Source organism: Apaloderma vittatum, unplaced genomic scaffold (assembly GCF_000703405.1).
Source record: "Apaloderma vittatum isolate BGI_N311 unplaced genomic scaffold, ASM70340v1 scaffold19942, whole genome shotgun sequence".
Lineage (NCBI taxonomy): Eukaryota > Metazoa > Chordata > Aves > Trogoniformes > Trogonidae > Apaloderma > Apaloderma vittatum.
In genome coordinates, this window is record NW_009703310.1 from 3,507 (window position 1) to 24,730 (window position 21,224).

The window sequence follows — 21,224 nt, forward strand, 5'->3', positions numbered from 1 at the left end:
CAGGCACCACATGCACCATGTCTCAGTGCAGCCCCAGGTGCTCTAGCCTCCGTGAGCTTTGGCAGCTGTTGCTAACTCATTTCCTCCTACTTTTTATCAGTGGTCTGGTAATTTCTCTGTAAACTCACCTGTAACCAAATGGTTCCTGTCTTTTTTCTGGCCCCATCAGGGCCATTCTCCTAGCTTTTTTCTCCAAGCCAAAAGTTTGGGGCAGCTGTGGTCACTTCTGCTGCCCGCTAGGCACAGCCCCCTCTGAAGCAGTTCTGCAGGGAGGAGGTCCCACACTTGGCTGTCTTCTCTGGGGGCAAGTGTGGGGAACTGACTCTGTGGGGTATGGAAAGCAGAGGATGCTTCCAAAGTGCCCACTCGCAGGACACCTCTGAGCTACTGGAGTTGCGGTGAGCTGCCGCTGGTACAGGACAGCCACATTACAGCTCTGTTGGATTACAGGGAACATTTTCCCAGTTACCCTCTGGATGCTCCTTGTCAGAGGTCAATCCTGGCCAGGTTCTTCCAGATACTCGATGTGTGGAGGGTGTAACGTACAATGCAGAATTCATTTATTTGAACTTATTTGAAGCTATGTGAGATTTCGATTTATCAGAGTGGTACAACAATGCATTCAAATTATGGTGCAAGTACAAATTCTGCTTAGCAGAGCATAGCACCTGCAGTGTACAGTTGAATCATGTGAACTTCATTGCCAGTCTCTATAATATGCCTGCCCTCACGACACCAGGAAACCCCAGCCAGTGGTAAGGAGTATGAAAAGAGTATGAATCAGTTCAAACCCATTGCTGTCTTCAGCTCATTTTCCTGCCTCCTCAGAGCCTTCTTCTCTTTGGGAGTTTCTTGATCAGTCACACTGGTGGGAGAGTCTTCTCCCCCAGGAATTCTGCCTTTCTAGGTAAAATGATGGTAAAGTTATTGCAGAGCAAACTGATGGATTTAATGATGTGTTCACAGAGGAAGAAAAGTACGCCTTTGTCAATTGGATTAATAAAGCCCTTGAGAAGGACCCTGACTGTAAGCACGTGGTTCCGATGAATCCAGAAACAGATGACCTCTTCCAGGCGGTCGGTGATGGCATAGTGCTTTGGTAAATAATACCTACCTTCCTCACAAATGCATTCCATGAGTCTGCAGAAACTCCCACGTCTGCTTGAATAGAAGCTGCTGGCTTTACATTAAGCTCATGAATCTTTGACTAATTTTCACCCAATCTTTACCTATTAAGGATGTAATCAGGGTCTTAATAACACTAAATTTTTGGCTTCTTTTATCTTTAAAATTATAAAGATTCTTTCATGTTAGGTGAGAGGTTTTCCTTGCCTCTGGACCCTTACAATAAAATGAAGTCAGTGAAATTTGAGGAATGATTTGGGTTTATTTTTTCCAAAGATTTTGGGGGTTCACACAAAGCAGCAAGAGATAGTGAGTGCCTTCACAGAAATTTTCTGCACAATAAACTTAAACTTAAACTTTAGCTTGTGGCATTCTATAGTACAACCTGCATGTGACCCCAAAGAATTGCTCAAGTATTGTGTGTGTGCCTGTGTGTGTAGATGTAAAAACAGAGGCTGACTATCTATATTTGTTCAGTTCTTTGACTTGTCCTGTGGCCTAATGACCAAAGCTGTATCTGTGTTTTGCATGCACATATGTAGTACTCTACATCTTGTTGTTTTTTTCTTTTATTTCCAGTAAGATGATCAACTTTTCAGTGCCAGATACCATTGATGAGAGGACAATCAACAAAAAGAAACTCACACCCTTTACAATACAGGTACTAAAATGCAACAAGATTCTTTGCTTTTTCCTTTGTGATGCTTTGATATAATCACATAGAGCAAAGGCTGGAGATGCCATGGTCCTGCCCAACACAATCAGGCAAAGTTGTCTGTGGCAAAGTGAGATGCCCACGTCCACATCAAAAAAACATAAAGACTTATATTTCTGTTTCTTTCCAAACACGTGAGCAATCTTACTAAACAAACTGTGTTTGTATTTGCACTTAACCCAGTGCATCATGTTTACCAGTTTAAAGCCTTAGATACCATTGTGGTAGATGTCATGCAAATACAAGACCGAAGCCAGTTGGAACAGTTCTCAGAAGGCTGAATCCCACATCCAAGGTGGCACAGGCATGGCCACAGAGTTGGATTCACAACTGCTGTATTGAAGTATGATGTCCTCACCAAAATATGAATTGTGATTAATAGTTAGGAAGTACCATGATCTGCAACATGTTCAAGATGGGACCATAGTCTTTGCCTGCCTTTTACAATCCATGCTATTTCACCTTGAATACTGAATCCCTTCTTTATTACTATTACATGCACATGTGTATGATTTAAAAATTGGACAAAAAAGCTAATTATCACTTCTTCAAAGTTTATTGTGTTTCTCACACAGCAGTATGTAGAGAGATTATTTTTTATAGGAACAGCATCTATGCGTCTGCGTACAGAATATAAATAGATATATGGAGCAGATATGAACCTAACCCAGTTTAGACCTCAGCTACTCTGATTTGATGGAACATTAGCCAGGCTCAGATAAGCTCAGAAGCCATTAAATTGGATTTTTATGCTGTATACCACATATTTCAGTTCTAATCGGTTTGGTCAGCAGCATGGCTTAGCGATGCCGCTCAGATCAATCCCTGTCACACATAGACATGATTTGATCAATACAGCTTCCACTTTAACTTAACCCTTTTACAGCTGTCTGGTGCAGAAAAGGTAATTAATTTGAAATACTTCATTTTTTCTAGCTCCTGAGAATTTACACTGTGTCTCTCTCTGTGTTTTGTATGTAATCAAATCTCTCTGTCATGCCAGCAGTGATGAAATTCGTGTGAAAAATTGCAAATCTGTGAGATAAAGTATATTTTCCAGGCTTCTTGCCTGCCTTACTTGCCCTGTGTTTACCAAGCCACCTTTCTGAATAGCACAGACCTGTGGGTCAGATTTTCTTATACTCTTTGTTTTGAATGGTGTCATGTCCCACCCAGGAGAGAGGGACAAATGACTTTCATATTCGTAATACACCAACGGCACGGACAAACGGTGAGACAAGTCTCAAGGCCCAAACACAAACATTTATTCATTTATCACAATGTATAGATCGGACTCACGACAATTGATTCCAATTTAAAAGCACAATAGGGCAGACACTATTACAAAAATTCCAGAAAAAAAGATAAATAAGCAAAGCACTACAACAACGTAATAAGGAATAATGAAGGACACCTAAACACAATATTAAGACAGACAATATTACACTTAACCCTCACAAGAAAGAAATTTAGACATAAAACTAAATAAACAGTATGATAGACCTTGCATTACTTAGCAAGGAAAAGGAAAGGGGGGGCGGGGGCTGCAGAGAAAGAGAGAGAGATCACCGGTCCAGGTTCCTGCATTGGTCCAGCCAAAGCAGAGTTCAGGATGCATCCATCATTGTCTTCTTTCTTCTTTCCCTTCTTTTTCTTCTTTCCCTCCTTTTTTGCTTTACCTTGCCTAAATTTATACACAATTTTCTATGTGCAGAATGTCAGAAAGGGGATCAAGGCACTTCACTGTTTCCAGTAATTCTCATTAATGTGTGCGAATGAAAGATATGCTAGAGATAAGGCCATCCTGCCTCCGCAAGATTTCCTAATCCCTATACAGGGCTGTCTGAGGCATTTATAGCCTTATCAGATCGTCCCTCTACAACATTCCATCAGTTTGCCACATAGGGCTGGAAACTGGTCTTGTTTTGCTGGTGGCATTTTAAAAAAATGACAAGAAATGTTTAAGGCAAAATCCACAAATCAGTCTGCTACAAATGGGAAGGAAGTGGCTAAGGAACATAATATTCCTGAAACATCACTTTTTTCCTGCCCCTCACTGTGAATCACAGAATCTCTCTGCTTCCACTGAACATTCTCAGAACAGGACTCTCTGCTCCGAAGATCAGAAAGAAAATGTCCAGGCTTGACTAGTTCTGACCTTGGCTGAACTGTAAAGTTAAAAAGTCAGCAGGTTTATTCATACTGATTCCTATGACTCTGTGCTTTTTGTATACATATCCAGCTAGGAACTTATTTGTGTCTTAGATATTTGGACTTTAGTACTTAGGGAGAGCTGACCCTGCAATATCTGCTTGTCCATTGGGTTGTAGCTTCCTCATTCCTGCATCTGTGCAAGACTGAGAGAAGAGCTTGCACCATGCCAAAGTTAGGTCTGCATTTGAACATGTACTTGTGCATTAGCTATAGGGAGAGCCTGGCTTTGATAATCAGGATTGAGCCAGCACATCACTCTGAGCTTCAATGCCTTGTGGCATGGTGTCTTTCACTTTTGATAAAGAGATTCTTTCCATCTTCATGCTGGGACCCAGAATTTACCTGTAATCCCAGGAGATTCTGTGTTCCCCTGCTCACAGTGGTGAAATGTGTAGCCTGGGCTGCATCAAAAGAAGAGTGGCCAGCAGCCTCAGGGACATGATTCTGCCTCTCTACTCTGCTCTCACAAGACCCCACCTGCAGTCCAGCTCTGGGGTCCCCAGTGCAAGAAAGACATGGACCTGCTCGAGTGGGGCCGGAGGAGGGCCCCAAAAATAGTCAGAGGGCTGGGACACCTTGCCTGTAAGGACAGGCTGAGAGAGTTGGAGTTTTTCAGCCTGGAGAAGAGAAGGCTCTGAGGAGACCTTATGGTGGCTTTTCAGTACTTAAAGGCAGCCGACAGGAAAGATGGGGTCAAACCTTTTAGCAGGGCCTGTTGTGACAGAACAAGAAGTAATGGTTTGAAACTAAAAGAGAGTAGATTTAGATACAAGGAAGAATTTTTTTGCAATGAGGGTGGTGAAACACTGGCACAGGTTGCCCAGAGAGGTGGTGGAGGCCTCACTCCCAGAGACATTCAAGGTCAGGTTCGACAGGGCTCTGAGAAGCCTGATATATTTAAAAATGTCTCTACTCACTGCAGTGGGGTTGGACTAGATGACTTTTAAGGGTCCCTTCCAACCCAGACTTTTCTACGAATCTATGTACATGAATGTATTTGCAGTGAAGCTGCTCAGAGATTTCACTGGTTTTGGCTGTGTTCCCTTCCTGTATCCTCAGCTTTCCAGTTCATTCAGAAGTTCTTTTCTTTCCTTAGGAAAATCTGAATCTGGCCCTGAACTCTGCTTCAGCCATTGGGTGCCATGTTGTTAACATCGGAGCTGAAGACTTAAAAGAAGGGAAACCTTACCTGGTTTTGGGTCTTTTATGGCAAGTCATTAAAATTGGACTCTTCGCCGACATAGAGATCAGCAGAAATGAAGGTATGTATGACTCTTTTTCAGTGCTCCACCATTGTCACTCAACAGTCTTTAGGATAAAGTTCTCTTAAAAAAAGATTTCTTAATTAATTTTTTTCTTCAAGTATTTGTTGCCTGTCATCTTGACTGCTTTAATCCCCCTTGCTCTTCACAGGTTAGTTCTGCCCTACTGATGATGTTGCTGCAATAGCACTCCGAAGTCCGAAGCTGTGTGTAGGCTTCTATATGCAAAGCCAATTTCATGCTCCTTAGGTCAGGAATGATGGTCTATACCCAGGCGTATTGGTGTTTTGGCACTAAATTTGTGATAAGGAAATGCTACAGTGCATTCAGGAAGCTTTGCTCTTTTCTTGCTTTTCATTGCCAAACATCTCTCTCTTTGTGAAATCAAAATTATAGGATCACAGCATAATTTAGGCTGGAGGAGTCTCGGAGGTCTACCCTGGAGGTCTTCTGGTTCAGCCATCCAACTATCCACTTACAGTAGCACCAGTCTCATGGTTAGATGAGGTTGCTCAGGGCCTTCTCCAGTGCTTCTTGCGCAGCTTGTTCCAGAGCCCAACCACTCTTGCTGTGAAATATTTTTCTTATATCTAGTTGGAATTTCCCTTCCTGCAGCTTGTGATCGTAACTTCTCATCCTTTTACTGTGCATGCTTGGAAAATACAGCACTGGCCCCTCTATAATTGTTGAAGACAATACTTGTTCCTCTTTCAGACCTATTTCCAGGCTAAAAAAAAACCCAAAGAGTTTTCACATATATAATGTACCCCAGCCTAAATATCTTAGAGTCCCTCCATTAAACTCGCTGCAGTTTATCAATGTCTCTTTTACACTGGGGAGCCCCAAATTGGACACAGCGCTCCACATGTGTCTCACTAATGCCAAAATTACCTGTGAAATAACTCCAGTGTGTAGGGCTGTAAGGGTGTACATGCAGTCCACACAGCACCTCATCTTGCTGCTTTGTTCCCTGAGCCTCTGGATAGTCCTTTCAGCCAACAGTGACACTTCTTCCCACCAGTCACCATGCAGCTGTTACCTTCATTGCTTCACCCCTCGCACACTTTTTATCCCTTTCATAGCTAGAGCCACCAGTTTCCAGAGTTTCTAGTTCCCATTCCTTTGCAGGGAGCCTTACCCTGCTTAACTGATACTTTTCCCTTTCTGGTATTTTCTCCTTCACTTCTCATCTCAGACTTCAGTTCGTCAGGGTAGACAAGCCAAGATAGTTTTGATTTCAAGTTCTCCCTTTCACTGGTAGCCCTTCTCTGCAGCTATTCCAGGTGAAATTCCCCTTCAGTGAATATAAGACACTGTATTTCCAATAACGTCTCATGAACGTATGGTATTAAGGCAGTAATACATCCCAACCTCGATGGGAAATACCTGCAATGCATTAATACCATGTTTGGTTTTCTCCTGGTCATGTCACATGATGACTCAGAGAAGGACAGAAGACATCTAATACACTCACGTTGTTCTCATCCTCTGTTCATATAAGCTTTTAGCTAATAGCAGTTATTCATTTAATTCCCTAGTGAATGTCTTTGAATATGGCACTATTAAGTTACATTCCATTTTTATTACTGTCACCTAGCTCTTTTTGTCTGATTTCCTGATCATCCTCTGTACTGACTATGCTGCCTAGTGAATATCATAATCAAATCTTTGGCACTCTGATAGTATTTGTGCCAAGATAATCGATGCAAAAAGAATGAGAACATTAATCCAAAAATCAATCCATGACCAACTCCCCAAGAATCCTTCTTACAGCCAACTCCTATCTGTGTTAACACTGTTCTCTTAATAAAATCTACTGTCTACTTTCAAATGCTTCTATTACCCCTTCTGGTTCAGTTTAACTCCATAGCAACCTATGTCAAATCACCTACGGAACTTCAGAAACCTCCACTGTTTTCTTTAAGTAACAAATCCATATTTCTTTCAAGAAATGACGAAACACATAGGATGGAGATCAGAGTAGTGTGACACACTAACCCTTTTTATCACATTAACAATTAGTTTCCATGTTATCAGTTGTGCTTTTCAAAACTTGCTCCAAAGCCTTTCATGCTCCAGAGATTAGCTGAACATTCTGCAGTTGCAAGGGTTGATCCACCCCTCCTGCTCCTTCCTCCATAATAATATAATTATTATGTTAGTTTTTCTGTATGTATAACGAGGGTAACTTCTCCAATTGACAGATGAGTTAAACCTACTGGGCCATGAGCCCATGAAGTCACATGCAAGTTTTCAGAATACCTATGTGGATCCAGAATCAGTGTGAAGGTCACTGAGGTTTTTTTCATCTAAGCTACAGAAAGTGTGTGTTCATTTTTTCATTCCCGTCTTGCTCCTGTGCTCAACATCACTCTGTCCAGCTCTGGAGCCCTCAGCACAGGAAAGACATGGACCTGTTGGAGCAGGTCCAGAGGAGGGACACAGAAATTATCAGAGGGGTGGAACACCTCTCCAATTAACAAAGGCTGAGAGAGTTGATTTATTCAGCCTGGAGAAGTCTCCAGGGACACTTTATTGTGGCTTTACAGTACTTGAAGGGGCCTGCAGGAAAGATGAGGAGGCACTCTTTATCAGGGTGTATAGTGAGGTCAAAAGGTAATAGTCTTAAACTAATAGAGGCTAGATTTAGACTAGATGTAAAGAAGAAACATTTTGCAATGAGGGTGGTGAAACACTGGTACAGGTTGCCCAAAGAGGTAATAGATGCCACATCCCTGGGAACATTCAAGGCCAGGCTGGATGGGGCTTTGAGTAACATGATCTAGTTGAAGATGTCCCTGCTTACTGTAGGGAATTGGACTAGGTGACCTTTAAAGGTGCCTTCAATCCCAAACTGTTGTGTGATCCCTCAGTGCTTGGCACTGGTGAGACTGCACCTCAAATCCTGTGCAGAGTTTTGGGCCCCTCACTACAAGAAAGACACTGAGGTGTTGGAGCGTATCCAAAGAAGAGCAGCAAAGTTGGTAAAGGGTCTGGAAAAGAAGTCTAATAAGGAATAGCTGAGTGAACTGGGGTCATTTACCCTGGAGAAAAGGAGGCTGAGGGGAGACCTTATTGCTCTCTACAACTACCTGAATGGAGATTGTAGTGAGGTGGGAGTCAGTCTCTTCTCCCAAGTAACAAGCGAAAGGACAAGAAGAAATAGCCTTAAGTTGCACTAGAGGAGATTTAGATTATACAACAGGAAAAATTTCTTCACAAAAAGGTTGTTGAGCATTGGAACAGGCTGCCCAGGGAAGCTGCTGAGTCACCATTCCTGGAGGTATTTAAAAGTTGTGTAAATGAGATGCTTAGAGACATGGTTTAGTGGCGGACCTGGCAGTGCTAGGTTAATGATTGGACACAGTGATCTTAAAGGTTTTTTTCCCACTTAAAGGATTCTGAGATTCCATCATCTTTTCATTAAGACTGAGGAGAGATGTTATTGCTCTCTACAACTACTTGAAAGGAGCTTGTAGTGATGTGGAGGTTGGTCTGTTTTCCCTAGTGGCGAGTGAAAGGACAAGCAGAAATGGCCTTAAGTTGCACCAGGGAAGGTCGAGGTTGGATATTAGGAAGAATTTCTTTACTGAGAGGGTTGTCAGGCATTGAAACAGCCTGTCCAGGAAGGTGGTTGAGTCACCATCCCTGGAGGTGTTTAAGAGACGGGTAGATGTTGTGCTGAGGGACATGGTTTAGTGGTGTTGATAGAGCTAGGACAATGGTTGGACTCGATGATCCTGAAGGTCTCTTCCAACGGTAACTGTTCTATGATTCTACGATTCTACAATCCTACAATTCTATGATTCGATGATCCTATTATTCTATGATTGTAAGACCCAAGGCAAGGAAAATTGTTGGAAAACACTGAAATTGTCATACATTTCTGTATGATCCACTACTATATCCACAACTAACAGCCTTGTCCTCATTTTATTGATGAGATCCTTTTTCTGTTTATGTAAACTATCATGCTAACCCAGCATGAATTTTGGCAACACTTCGGTCACTCATATATTCTCCTCTACAAGTTATTGCAACATCATTAATTTCTTCTTTTTTCCCTGCTTAGCCTTGATTGCTCTTCTGAGAGAAGGAGAGAGCCTGGAGGATCTGATGAAGTTGTCTCCAGAAGAACTGCTGCTGAGGTGGGCAAACTATCACCTGGAGAATGCAGGATGCAACAAAGTCAGCAACTTCAGTTCAGACATCAAGGTAAGAGAAACACTGACCAAGAACAGCAGCTCCACACTGAAATCCCTGTCCTCCAAATGAGGCTCATGCACTGAAACAACCCAAGCAGCTGACATGGCTCTGCTGAACACATGGAGCTGGATACTTAAAACTACTTTAGTGAGGTTTATCTTTCTGCTCAGTAGTATTCCTCCTCCTCCTGACCTCCCAGTCATCACTACCAGTCCCAGCACTCCAGATGTCTGGGAAAGGAATGGTTGCTGGCTCTGGACAGGGCATGCACACTCTACTGCTGTATTTTCAGTTCCCTTCCTCTATTGCTCTTCTCTTTCCTAAATGTCCTTAAATGCCTCTTGATCTGGCTTTGGTTCCAAAAAGGCTCGACCTTACCCAGACATATAACTAGGTAAAGGGGAAGAGGATAGGGATCTTTCAATTCTCGCACTTGATCCTTCCTTCAGTACAGCACCTGGATTATGTGCTCCTCTGTCCCAACCTTTGCTATAACCTGCATGCACTTACCTGCAAGTTTTTATTTAGTGGGACTATTCAAAATACTGTAGCAAGATGGGGAGGTGCTTGCAAGGATGGGTCTCTAGTTTCTGCAGCGTATTTCACGTAGTTGGGACTTCATGGGCTTGTGGGGACAGACTTCAGCAGACCTTTCTCTGTAGGACCTTCATTATTCCTAGACAGATGTATCTGAAACTCAGTGGTGCACACTGATGAGTTTCAGACACTAAAGCTAGAGTGTGAGGTCCAGCCAGCATGTAGAGGTATACCAAGGAGGCTCCAGAGGTTCCTGATTGTAGGCTTCACCAGGGCCTGAAGTATGAGAAGTCATTTAATGTGACTTATTTGACACACAGAAAAAAAACCACAGGGAAAGAAACAGGAGGGTCTGAGAGTCACATTTGATGATACAATTTTTATTCTAACAGATTTTTGGTTCACTGGGCGGAGGACACTGGCCAATATCCATGAAAGGGAAGGGAGTCTTTCCTATCTTTTTGTAGACTGGCCAAGAGAACTGAAATGCAGCCGATGAAATCCCACTTGCAACTGAAAGATAAATCATACCATATTTACAGTTGGAAAATAAGGCTCATATTTGCCTCTGAGAGGCCAAGACTTCAGCCTTTTCAGCCATTCTGTAATTAAGTGTGTCTCCCCACCTCACTTTTGTAGGAAATAATGACTGTCTAGATATCATGGGTAGTAATGTAGATGTATAAGATTTAAAATAATTTGGCTAAACTGCTTTATATTTTGAAGAGTTTGGTTAGTTAGTCAAGTCCCTAGACACTAACATGTAGCCTTTTTTTTCAGTTCTTTGAGTTATTTCTGTAGTGAGATTAATATTTTCCACACATGGAAGCAACATTACATTTCACAAAAGATTAAAGACACAACATGTTAAAACCTTGTCTTATTCCTGCCCTTTTGCCTGAAAAATGCTGATACTGTTATCGGTTTTAACTTTTGTCCTTGAAAACTATGCTTTCTCTTCCATAACTGTTCCAGAGTTGCTCTGAAATCTGCTTTAAACATCTGCTTTCTCCTTCTGCATTTTCTTTTATCAAATGCTCAGCAGCCTGACTTCTACAGCATTATAAAGGTATGCTTTTTCTTATTTCTAATTTGATGTTCAGATTAAGTCAATCCTAACATCTCTTTGTTGTTGCTGTCCTTTTTGTAAATGCAACACACAGCATTTTCTCTCATCTGTTGAGTGTTCTTCAGCACATATATATATTGGCTTAGGGAAGAAATAGATCTGGCAAATATGGCATAAAGTAGGACTTGCTAAGTGCTTCCAGCTTAATTAATTTAATTATATAGCCTAATGATTGATGTAATAAAAAGAAAGCATGCAGGCACATCGTTCAGGGGAGCACTGGCATGCAAAAGCTGAACTTTAGATGTAATTTTTCCTCCCTTTTATTTGTCTTGTCTGTCACAGGACTCAAGAGCTTATTACCATTTGCTGAACCAGGTTGCCCCCAAAGGAGATGAAGAAGGCATTCCAGCTATTACTATTGACATGTCAGGGTTAAGGGTAAGATGAGATAAGTTTAGAGTAAATGCCAATACTTTCTGTCTTTTCCTTGCATTGCTGGACAGCACAGAGTTGCACAGGGATGCCTGTGTCTCTTTTCAGCATTGCAACATGATCTTGTATTATAGAAATCAAAGCTTTCAAGGAATTAAATGATGTGCTTTGCCTTTCATTAGACACTATTGCTGAAACTTTAACAACCATTAAATGATACTGATTAAGTACTAGCCTGGAAAAAGTATATTTAAATATGTTTATTTGGGAATTTCATCAAACCTATCCCCTTTCATATGGAATATAACTGTAAAAGCAGTATGGTGAGATGGCTGGATTGTAGGTGAAGCCTGTTTGAAAACACAGACTTGCTGTTACTAAAAGCAGTGGATGCCCCCTTCCTGGAAGTGTTCAAGGCCAGGTTGGATGGGCCTTTGAGCAACCTGGTCTAGTCAGAGGTGTCCCTGCCCGTGGCAGGGGTATTGGAACTAGATGACCTTCAAGGTCCCTTCCAACCCAAACCATTCTGTGATTCTACGAAAAGTCGTAAATAGCTATAAATCCAAGGACCTGCTTTAACAGCCCTCCACCTAGCTCCACATGTGGAGACCCTGAGTGGGTCTTGTGTGCAGTGCTGGGTGGTGGGGGGAGGCTGATGGCCCTGTCTTATGCCGGAGCAGGAGAAGGATGATGTCCAGCGAGCAGAGTGCATGCTGCAGCAAGCGGAGCGCCTGGGCTGCCGGCAGTTTGTCACGGCCACTGATGTCGTCCGGGGGAACCCAAAGCTAAATTTGGCCTTCATCGCCAATTTGTTCAACAAATACCCTGCCCTGCATAAGCCAGAGAACCAGGACATCGACTGGAGCTCTATTGAAGGTAACAAAAATGCAAGTAAAGGATGTTTCTGGCTATGTGTGCCACAGTATCTCCAGCTCTGAGTTGATGATATGTTAACTTAACCTTATGTCCTTCAGACATATATTCACACAGGAAGCCTTGAGAAAGGGAAGCTGCTCTTTACCTGCATGTTCCTTCTAGTATTTTAGGGGTCTGTTCCGTGGATAGCAAGTTAAAAGAAAAAAAATGTTTGTGGGATGTCTGAACCAGTATGGACTACTGAGTGTGCTTGTTATTTGAAATTAGAGTTGATTTGGCATTCCTTTAATTGAGAATATAATATAAAATTCAGATCTTGCATAAGCCTGTTGCCTGCTTGCTCTAGTTTGGAGTCAGGACCACCTTTGCATTGATCATTTGATGAGATTCAGGTCCTTCTTTCTCAGCCTTATAGGGAAACAGTTCATGCTGGGGCACAGGCTGTTCTTGGATTCTTGAAGACAGCCCAATTTGTTCTCCACACAACAACCAGAGCAAGTAAGAAAAGGCAAAAGGTGATAGTAGTAGGTGACTCTCTTCCGAGAGGTGCAGAGGCACCCATCTGCTGGTCTGATGCACTCTCTAGAGTGGGTCTAAATCTGGCCAGGGACATCAAGGGCAAAAGAAAAGCTTCTATAAGTATATTGGTGGTAAAAGGAAGACTAAGGAAAATGTGGGCCCTCTCTGGAACGAAATAGGTGATCAGGTTACCTGGGATACGGAGAAGGCTGAGGTACTCAATGACTTTTACGCAGATCCTCCCAGAAACTGTTCTAAGGCACATGCAAAATAAGGAAGCGATTGGTGACAACCAGCATGGCTGGATTAAGGGTAAATTGTGCCTGAGAAATCTGGTGGCCTTCTACGATGGGTTTACGGTGTTGGTGGAAAAAGGAACAGCAATTGACATAATCTACCTGGATTTGTGCAAAGCATTTTACAATGTCCCTCACAACATCCTAGTCTCTCAGTTGGAGAGTCATGGATTTGAAGCATGGACCGCTCAGTGGGTAAGGAATTTGCTGGATGGTCACACTCAAAAAGTCAATGGCTTGATGTCCAAGTGGAGACCAGCGACACTTCCTCAGAGGTTAATATTGGGACAGGTGTGGTTTAACATCTTTGTCAGTGACGTGGATGGTGGGATAGAGGGCACCCTAAGCAAGTTTGCCAATGACACCAAGCTGTGTGGTGTGGTCAACACACTGGAGGGAAGGGATGCCATCCAGAGGGCCCTTGACAGGCTTGAGATGTGGGCCCATGCAAATCTCATGAAATTCAACAAGGCCAAGTGCAAGGTCCTGCACCTGGGTCAGGGCAATCCCAAGTACAAATACAAGCTGAGCAATGAGTGGATTGAGAGCAGCCCTGCAGAGATGGACTTGGAGATGTTGGCTGACAAGAAGCTCACCGTGACCTGGCAATGCACGCTTACAGCCCAGAAAGCCAATCACAGCCTGGGCTGCATCAAAAGAAAGATGGCCAAGAGGTTGAGGGAGGCGATTCTGCCCCTCTGCTCTGCTCTCATGAGACTCCACCTACAATGCTGTGTTCAGCTCTGGGGCCCCTAGCATAAGGACATGAATCTGTTAGAGCAGATCCAGAGAAGGTCCACGAAGATGAACACTTTATAGCGACCTTCCAGTACTTAAAGAGGGCGTACAGGAAGGGACTCTTTATTAGGGAGAGTAGTGACTGGACAAGGGGTAATGGTTTCAAAATGAAAGAGGGTAGATTTAGATTAGATGTTAGGAGGAAATTCTTTACTGTGAGGGTGGTGAGACACTGGAACCAGTTACCCAGAGAAGCTGTGGATACCTCATTGCTAGAAGTATCAAAGGCCAGGTTGGACGGGACTTCGAGGAACCTGGTCTAGTGGAAGGTGTCCCTGCCCATTGCAGGGAGCTTGGAACTAGATGATCTTAAAGGTCCCTTCCAACCCAAACCATGCTATGATTCCGTGATTTCAAGTTTAATGTGCCTAAATACTATAATATATAAGGTTTGAAGGGGTGCTACGGGCTGCACTGTGCTCTCTTATTTCACAAGTCAACCAGTGTCTCCTTCTGTTTATGGTTCAGTGCACTGTACATTATGAGTTACACTTTCATCATAGGACACTTATTGTACTGAAGCGTTGTGTTTTGCAGACCTGTTGATTGATGTATCTGTTATTTTAGGTGAGACAAGGGAAGAGAGGACATTCAGGAACTGGATGAACTCCCTGGGTGTTAATCCACGTGTAAATCACTTATATAGGTAAGAGGAGGTATTACACTTCCTTCAGATGATAAAGGCAGCCAGTTTAAAAAAAACATAAAGCTTTTGAACCCTGTAATAATATATGTTCTTTTTTTTTTTTATTTGTTAATCTCTACTAATAGTTTAGTTGAATTCCTGTCCTCTATTGCTTGGACAATGATATATATCTTTTCTGCTGTTTTCAGTGACCTGTCAGATGCCTTGGTTATCTTCCAGCTCTATGAAAAGATCAAAGTGCCAGTAGACTGGAACAGAGTGAACAAACCACCATATCCTAAACTGGGTGGCAACATGAAGAAGGTACTAAAAGCTAGAATAGCTCCAGTAGTGATACCTTATCCTCCAACTATGTCCATATCACTTCAAAAAGCAATGTGTGCACTTGCCCTCAAGTCCTAAGTACAGCACATTAGGTGATTTTTTGTCTAGTCACTGAATAATTTTTCACACTGAAAAGGAAACATACGTCTTACCCATTGGCCGTGTTGACAGGTGAACAATATTTGTAAAGTAAAAAGACTGGACACTTTTTGTGTCAATATTTAAAAACTGTATTTGCAGACCATTTTTACTACTGTCTTAGTCACCAGTTATAATGTATCTTCAGCATGAGTCATACAGCATCAGCTTAATTGCAGCTGTCTGAATCACTGCCCTCACATCAAATGAAGACAGTGATGATAAGTATTCTTGACCAGATGCCTCAAGAACTGATTGCAGAGCTGCTGCTAAACACAAAGCTTTCTCCCAGCTTTCTGGATGAGTAATTCTATCTGGTTAGGCCAGAGTGATTAACTGACCAAAAATATTGACAGGGACACTAATCCTCTGTCTCAGTGCAATGCCAGGATGCTGGAGGTAGCCATGAGCTGCAGATGCTTATTTTCCAGCGTAATCCATTTTTCAAGCCCTGATGGTGAAGTATAAAACATCTTTTTATGTTACCAAAGTATTTTTGGAATGGAACCCATTGCTGGTAGTCAAACAGCAGTGTTATCACAGAGGCCCAAAGCTCCAGTTTGCCCAGAATGATCTGTGCTAAGTGATCCAAAGAATTTAAAATAATTATTTGTGGTCTTCTTTTCTTTTTTTTCTGTGTTTTTGAACTGCACTAATTGACCCTGTCATTAACAGCTTGAAAACTGCAACTACGCAGTGGAACTGGGAAAGAATCAAGCCAAATTTTCCCTTGTTGGCATCGCTGGGCAAGATCTGAATGAAGGAAACCGTACGCTCACACTGGCCTTAATCTGGCAGTTGATGAGAAGGTATGGCAGACACAAACTTCAGAGTGTTTTGGAATAATCAGTTTGCATTGTAATAGCTTCCTGATGCTATCACTGAGAAGGTTTTACATGCTACAGCTTTATCACTCCTCTGTTTAAACTTATGTGCAAAGACAGAGTAACCTTTTGCTCACTTCTAGTTAGGGTTGTAATCACATTATCTTGTGGGCAAGGCCATTACAGTCAACTCATGGAGAAGATTATTGTTGCCATTATCTGTATAGCATGAATAAAATGTTCATTGCATGGAAGAGAGAAAAAGAAGTTGAAAGGTCTCTACATCAGAGAATGGAGAGGATGTACTGGAAATAAGGAATTGATGCAGAAGTTTTGTAATTGGCTACCTGAAGTAGATGCAGCTCAGTGGCTCTCCCCACTTCAATGTAATTTTGTGTCTCTGTGTGCAAGAGCTCCATAATTGGGTGTAAAGAGACCCAGTGGTTAGGAACTGAATGGAGACTCAAGGCAGTCTGCCAAGCAAGGTATGGTTTTATTAGGCAGGTAATTAATCTAGGGACATGGTGATTACTTGCCATCAATTTGGAATGTGTGACATATAAGCAAAATAGTACATGCTTGTGTTTATGCAGATCAGTCTTAGATGGGCATAGCAATTCCCCTCTGGCCTTCAAGTCAGTGATTTTTTTTTTTTTTGAGCACTGTAACAATGAGTAATTTACACTGAGATCCACTAAGAGGGACCTTTTATGAATTCTGAATATCAAAAGCTTTCGACATTTCCAAAACAGTGATTAAGGAATTGAGGATAAATTAGACCCATTAGATTAATTTTCATGGTATATGATTCACATTGTAATTGCCTGGGAAGTGGAGGAATATCAGGTCCAAGAGGACTGACAGGGTGATCCTAGTCAAGCTGTACATGTGCAGGTTGGTTCTGAGGTTATGGTAGACTTCGAGCAAATGCAGATATCATGGCTTCCCTCTTAAGGTACACCCTGAATATCCTTGAAGACATCGGTGGTGGAGAAAAGGTCAATGATGAAATCATTGTCAGCTGGGTCAATGAAACGCTGACTGCAGCTGGGAAGAATTCAACCATCTCCAGTTTCAAGGTATAGTTTTTTGTTAGAAGTCTCCTCTTATAAATCTCTTATTCAGTGTGTTTCTGTGTATGTTATATAGGTTGCATGTATATAGATGTATATGTGCATATACACGCACACACTACATTATGATATAATTAACTACAGTTTGATTATTTTTCATTCTCTTTTAAAGGCATGTTCAGATATACTGATTTTATTCAAGGAGCTTTATTATGAAAACGTAACAGAAACATAATATGAACATTACAGGAAACATCTTAAATGCCAGTTTGACATAGGAAATCAAAGTACAAAGACAGGAATGATAACTGGAATTATGCAAGAACTGCTACACTGTTGATTATTAAGTAACAGCAATTAGAAATGATAGGATTAAAAAGAATAATAGCAATAAGTTTGTAATCTGGTAGTACCATTCAAGGGTACCACACCCTATTTTGCAAGGTACCTTATAAACACAGAGACAGACCAATTCCAGAGTGCTTCCAGTTTTGCTGATGCAGCTGCAATACTTCCCAAGCTGGGGAACACTCTGTGGATGTAAATCAGCAGTTTGCACCAGGTGGGGACAGGCCCATCAGAATTCATGTAATGAGCTCAGGAGTTACACAGCTGCCCCTCCTCACACCTCCCATCAGTAGACATGTGTCAGTGATATCTCCCCACAGGAAGCAAATTCATTAGTTCAGCACTCTGTCTTTTGCTTTAATGATGTCACATCCATTGAGGAGAGAAAAAAATCCTTGAAAAGGCTCTTAGTCTGCCTTAGACTAAAATTGATGCTAAGCAGCCCTTTGTGAAGATCTAAATGGTATTTGACTGAGCTGCCTAGATTCTGGCTTTGTGGGAGATCTGTCATCCTCTTCTTGCATCTGATTGTATTTTTCATCTATGCAGGATAGCAAAATCAGCACCAGCATGCCAGTCCTGGATCTCATTGATGCCATTCAACCAGGATCAATCAAATATGACCTCTTGAAAACAGAGGACCTGAATGATGAGGAGAAACTAAATAATGCTAAGTACGTTCATGTCAAGTGACACTTAACACAAGTTACCTACTCAGGCTTGCCTGACTCCATCTTTGAAAACTGCTCTGCTATCATTCTCATCTGGCACAACCTCAACTGAGAAATACCTCCAGAGTTAGAAGCATGAAGGCTAGGAGTTAGGCAGTAAAAAAGACTATCAATGGCAATGAAGCATGTAATGTTATAATTCCTGCTTTATAATTCCCTTGAAAGGATCAAAATCACTTGGCTTCGCAAGCTCCTATTTTCTTTTATTAAACTCAAAATTCTTTCAGAGATCAGGGAACAAGGCCAGCAATAGTGGGTCATGGAAACCAGTGATTAAAAGTCATGATACCTCTTTAGTCACATACAGGTGGAACAAGGGCATACTTAAGAGAGAAGGGGAGGACAGGATTTGAAAAACTGGTTTTATGGATGTGGATATCGATTTTTTTTTTTTTCTGAGTGCAAACCATTTCCTAGCAGAGAGCCAATCCTTGGGGCATCTCCCTTTCCTTTCAGAGCTATACAAATCACTTTCTAGTCTGATCATCAGTTTAGCTTCTCCTTTGCCATGTGGCAACTGTTGAAGAGAAAAGGATGACTGTAAGTCAGTCAGAGCTGCCATCGTTTAATGAAGACTTTTCCCACTATTCATTTCCCTTCCATTTCCTACTATCTCTTTTTTTTCTTTTTTTTTGCAATCCTACATGTGCTTCTCTCCATCCTTAATTTCTTTATCCCTCTGCTGATGTTTTCCTTTTTTCCCCTCCCTTTCTTCACCCACCTGCTCCCACCCTGCCCAGCATGTTTCTGTGCATTTTGGGGAGAATTTTACAAATGTATGTGCTCTGCAGCGAGAAGAACCTGAGAATTTCTAGCTTTATTCATGAAAAATCAGAGAGAAGAATCATACTCACTGGAGAACAGCCATAGTGCATTCTGAGCAGAAAGATGGGAAGGCCTTTTTGCAAATTATGGGTATAATTCAAGCAGAAGAGAAGGCCCTGAATGTTGATTTCCAACAACATTCTTTTCCACAAATATCAACCTTCTGCTTCCCATCCTTGTGAATTTATTTATCTGCAAAGACTAAGTCACAGAGATTGAGGGGAAGCAAGATCAGAATGGCTGGCTGTGAGGATAGTCTTTTGAGGGTTAGGAGACTAAATGTTCCATACCAGAGTTTGACTTGCAGTCACCCATGCTGCAGGTAATCAGAGCTCTAACCATCCAGGAATACGTTCTACCCTTTGCTAGCAATGTAGCTCTCTATGAAGCTGTCTTATACCTTTCCTACAAAAAAGTTTAATTTTGATGAATCAGCAAGAAAGTTCCCAACCCAATCTGGTATCATTCATGTAAAAAAAAGTCTTAACAGAGGGAAAATTAATGCTATTGCACTAATTTCTTTCTTTGTTTTCGTGTTCTGTTTTTTTTCACCCCTGCAATGCAGATATGCCATCTCTATGGCGAGAAAAATTGGAGCAAGAGTCTATGCCCTTCCAGAAGACCTAGTTGAAGTAAAACCCAAAATGGTCATGACAGTGTTTGCTTGCCTTATGGGAAAAGGCATGAAGAAAGTTTAAAGCACAAAAGACTTGTACTGATGCCTGGTATTCACCCTTGTGATGCCCTTAAACTGGATGCTCTTCTCCCTATCGAGGAAATATGCAGGGTGCTCATGCTTTTAAAGCATGAATGTAGTACACGGTTCCAGATCCTACAAAAATTGTGTATCCACGTGTATCCAGGAAATGTTTTGGTTTTAACAGTAATATGTGCTTGATTTCTTTGCCTTATTTTCCACTTTGCTAGATATAACCATTTCATATTCCTGAATAAGTTTTCAATAGCAAGGCCTATACATATCCTTTTATTAATGGATACCAGGGTTTTCTGTCAGACGTCACCTGGATATTTTTGTCTTGGGAGACACAGATAGATTTTAGGATTATGAAATGTTATATACTGCTTCTGCCCGAAAATGTCTTCATGCTATTGGTAGCATTTCTGCCATACCTTCCTTCAGTTCCCACCTGGGATAACAAAAGGGGTTTCCCCAAGCCAATGTTAAGTATTAGTGACTATATTTTTTGGAATGGTAGGATACTCTTAAGAAATTCTTGTGGAAAAAGAAAAATTATTTGTGTCCGCGATGTGTTTCTGGTATGTGAGCTAAGTAGTACTCTTCCCTGCAAATTATGCCTCTGTCATCAGTGGCATTACTCACAGAGTCCATTACTACTCTCTAAAAAAACCCCCATACTCTAACGTGGTCCTCCAGGAACACCCAAACTCTGGAACCTTTGTAAGAAATAATTTCCAAAGGATAATTCATTTTTATGTCATATGTCATAATACACTTAAAACATGATTGCAAAGAATGATGGAAATGGAAACGATGTTAAAGAAACTAAGGGGTTATATTCAGTAGCAATACAATAAGAAGCAAACCAAAGGGATGCAGAATTACATATTTATGTAGTGAATAAAAGACTCCATAGTTCACCTCAGTGAATAAGAGACTTGCACTCAAAGGGCCGTGGCTCTGATTCGGGAAAGCATTTAAACCTGTGCTCGCATACGAAACACATACTAAAATGCTTCCCTGAACCCAGGCTGTGATCCTCAACAGAGCTAAATCAGCATAGCTTTGCAGTTAACAAGGCACTGTCGACTGCCTCAGTCGAGGACCTAGCCCCGTCTGCAGTCAGTGGGATATATTTGCACTGAATCTCTTCCTTGGCATGAGTCATTTACTTTTTGGGCCTTTATGTGGATTTTACTGTGATGAAAATGCAGAAGGAGGGAATTTTGCCTTAATGCAATCCCGTTGACACAGTCTCAGTTCCCTCCCTCTCCACCCCCTCCTCCCGTTCAGCCCCTTCAGAATTGCCTTAATAAAAAACCAATATTCAATGATGTGAGAAGTCTCTCCAAATAAAACGTTCTATAAAGCCAAATGCGTAGCCTTTGCTTGTAGTTATGCATGTGTTAATGGGGAAGTGTGTGTCATATAGCTGAAATAGGGAGAGAATTATAAAAAACAACTGTAGGCTTCCATATTGTTGTTGAAACCACAGATTGCAGAAAACAGAAAGAATTATTTCTTAGGTAATTTCTGAACATGCCACTCTGAGATGCTGTCAAA

General features: G+C 41.7%; 1 protein-coding gene across 1 annotated transcript in view; it reads left to right on the forward strand.

The window, feature by feature from the left end:
* Positions 1 to 20,110, forward strand: part of LCP1 (lymphocyte cytosolic protein 1 (L-plastin)) — a 23,011-nt gene extending 2,901 nt beyond the window's left edge. The window contains exons 4-15 of the mRNA XM_009864598.1: positions 967 to 1,099; positions 1,705 to 1,786; positions 5,151 to 5,316; positions 9,389 to 9,531; positions 11,474 to 11,569; positions 12,244 to 12,439; positions 14,620 to 14,698; positions 14,887 to 15,001; positions 15,836 to 15,969; positions 16,940 to 17,063; positions 17,955 to 18,079; positions 19,527 to 20,110. Of these exons, the coding sequence (XP_009862900.1) occupies positions 967 to 1,099; positions 1,705 to 1,786; positions 5,151 to 5,316; positions 9,389 to 9,531; positions 11,474 to 11,569; positions 12,244 to 12,439; positions 14,620 to 14,698; positions 14,887 to 15,001; positions 15,836 to 15,969; positions 16,940 to 17,063; positions 17,955 to 18,079; positions 19,527 to 19,659 (1,526 nt within the window). The 3' untranslated portion in view covers positions 19,660 to 20,110. The remainder of the gene's footprint in view (positions 1 to 966; positions 1,100 to 1,704; positions 1,787 to 5,150; positions 5,317 to 9,388; positions 9,532 to 11,473; positions 11,570 to 12,243; positions 12,440 to 14,619; positions 14,699 to 14,886; positions 15,002 to 15,835; positions 15,970 to 16,939; positions 17,064 to 17,954; positions 18,080 to 19,526) is intronic.
* Positions 20,111 to 21,224: the final 1,114 nt, after the last annotated feature.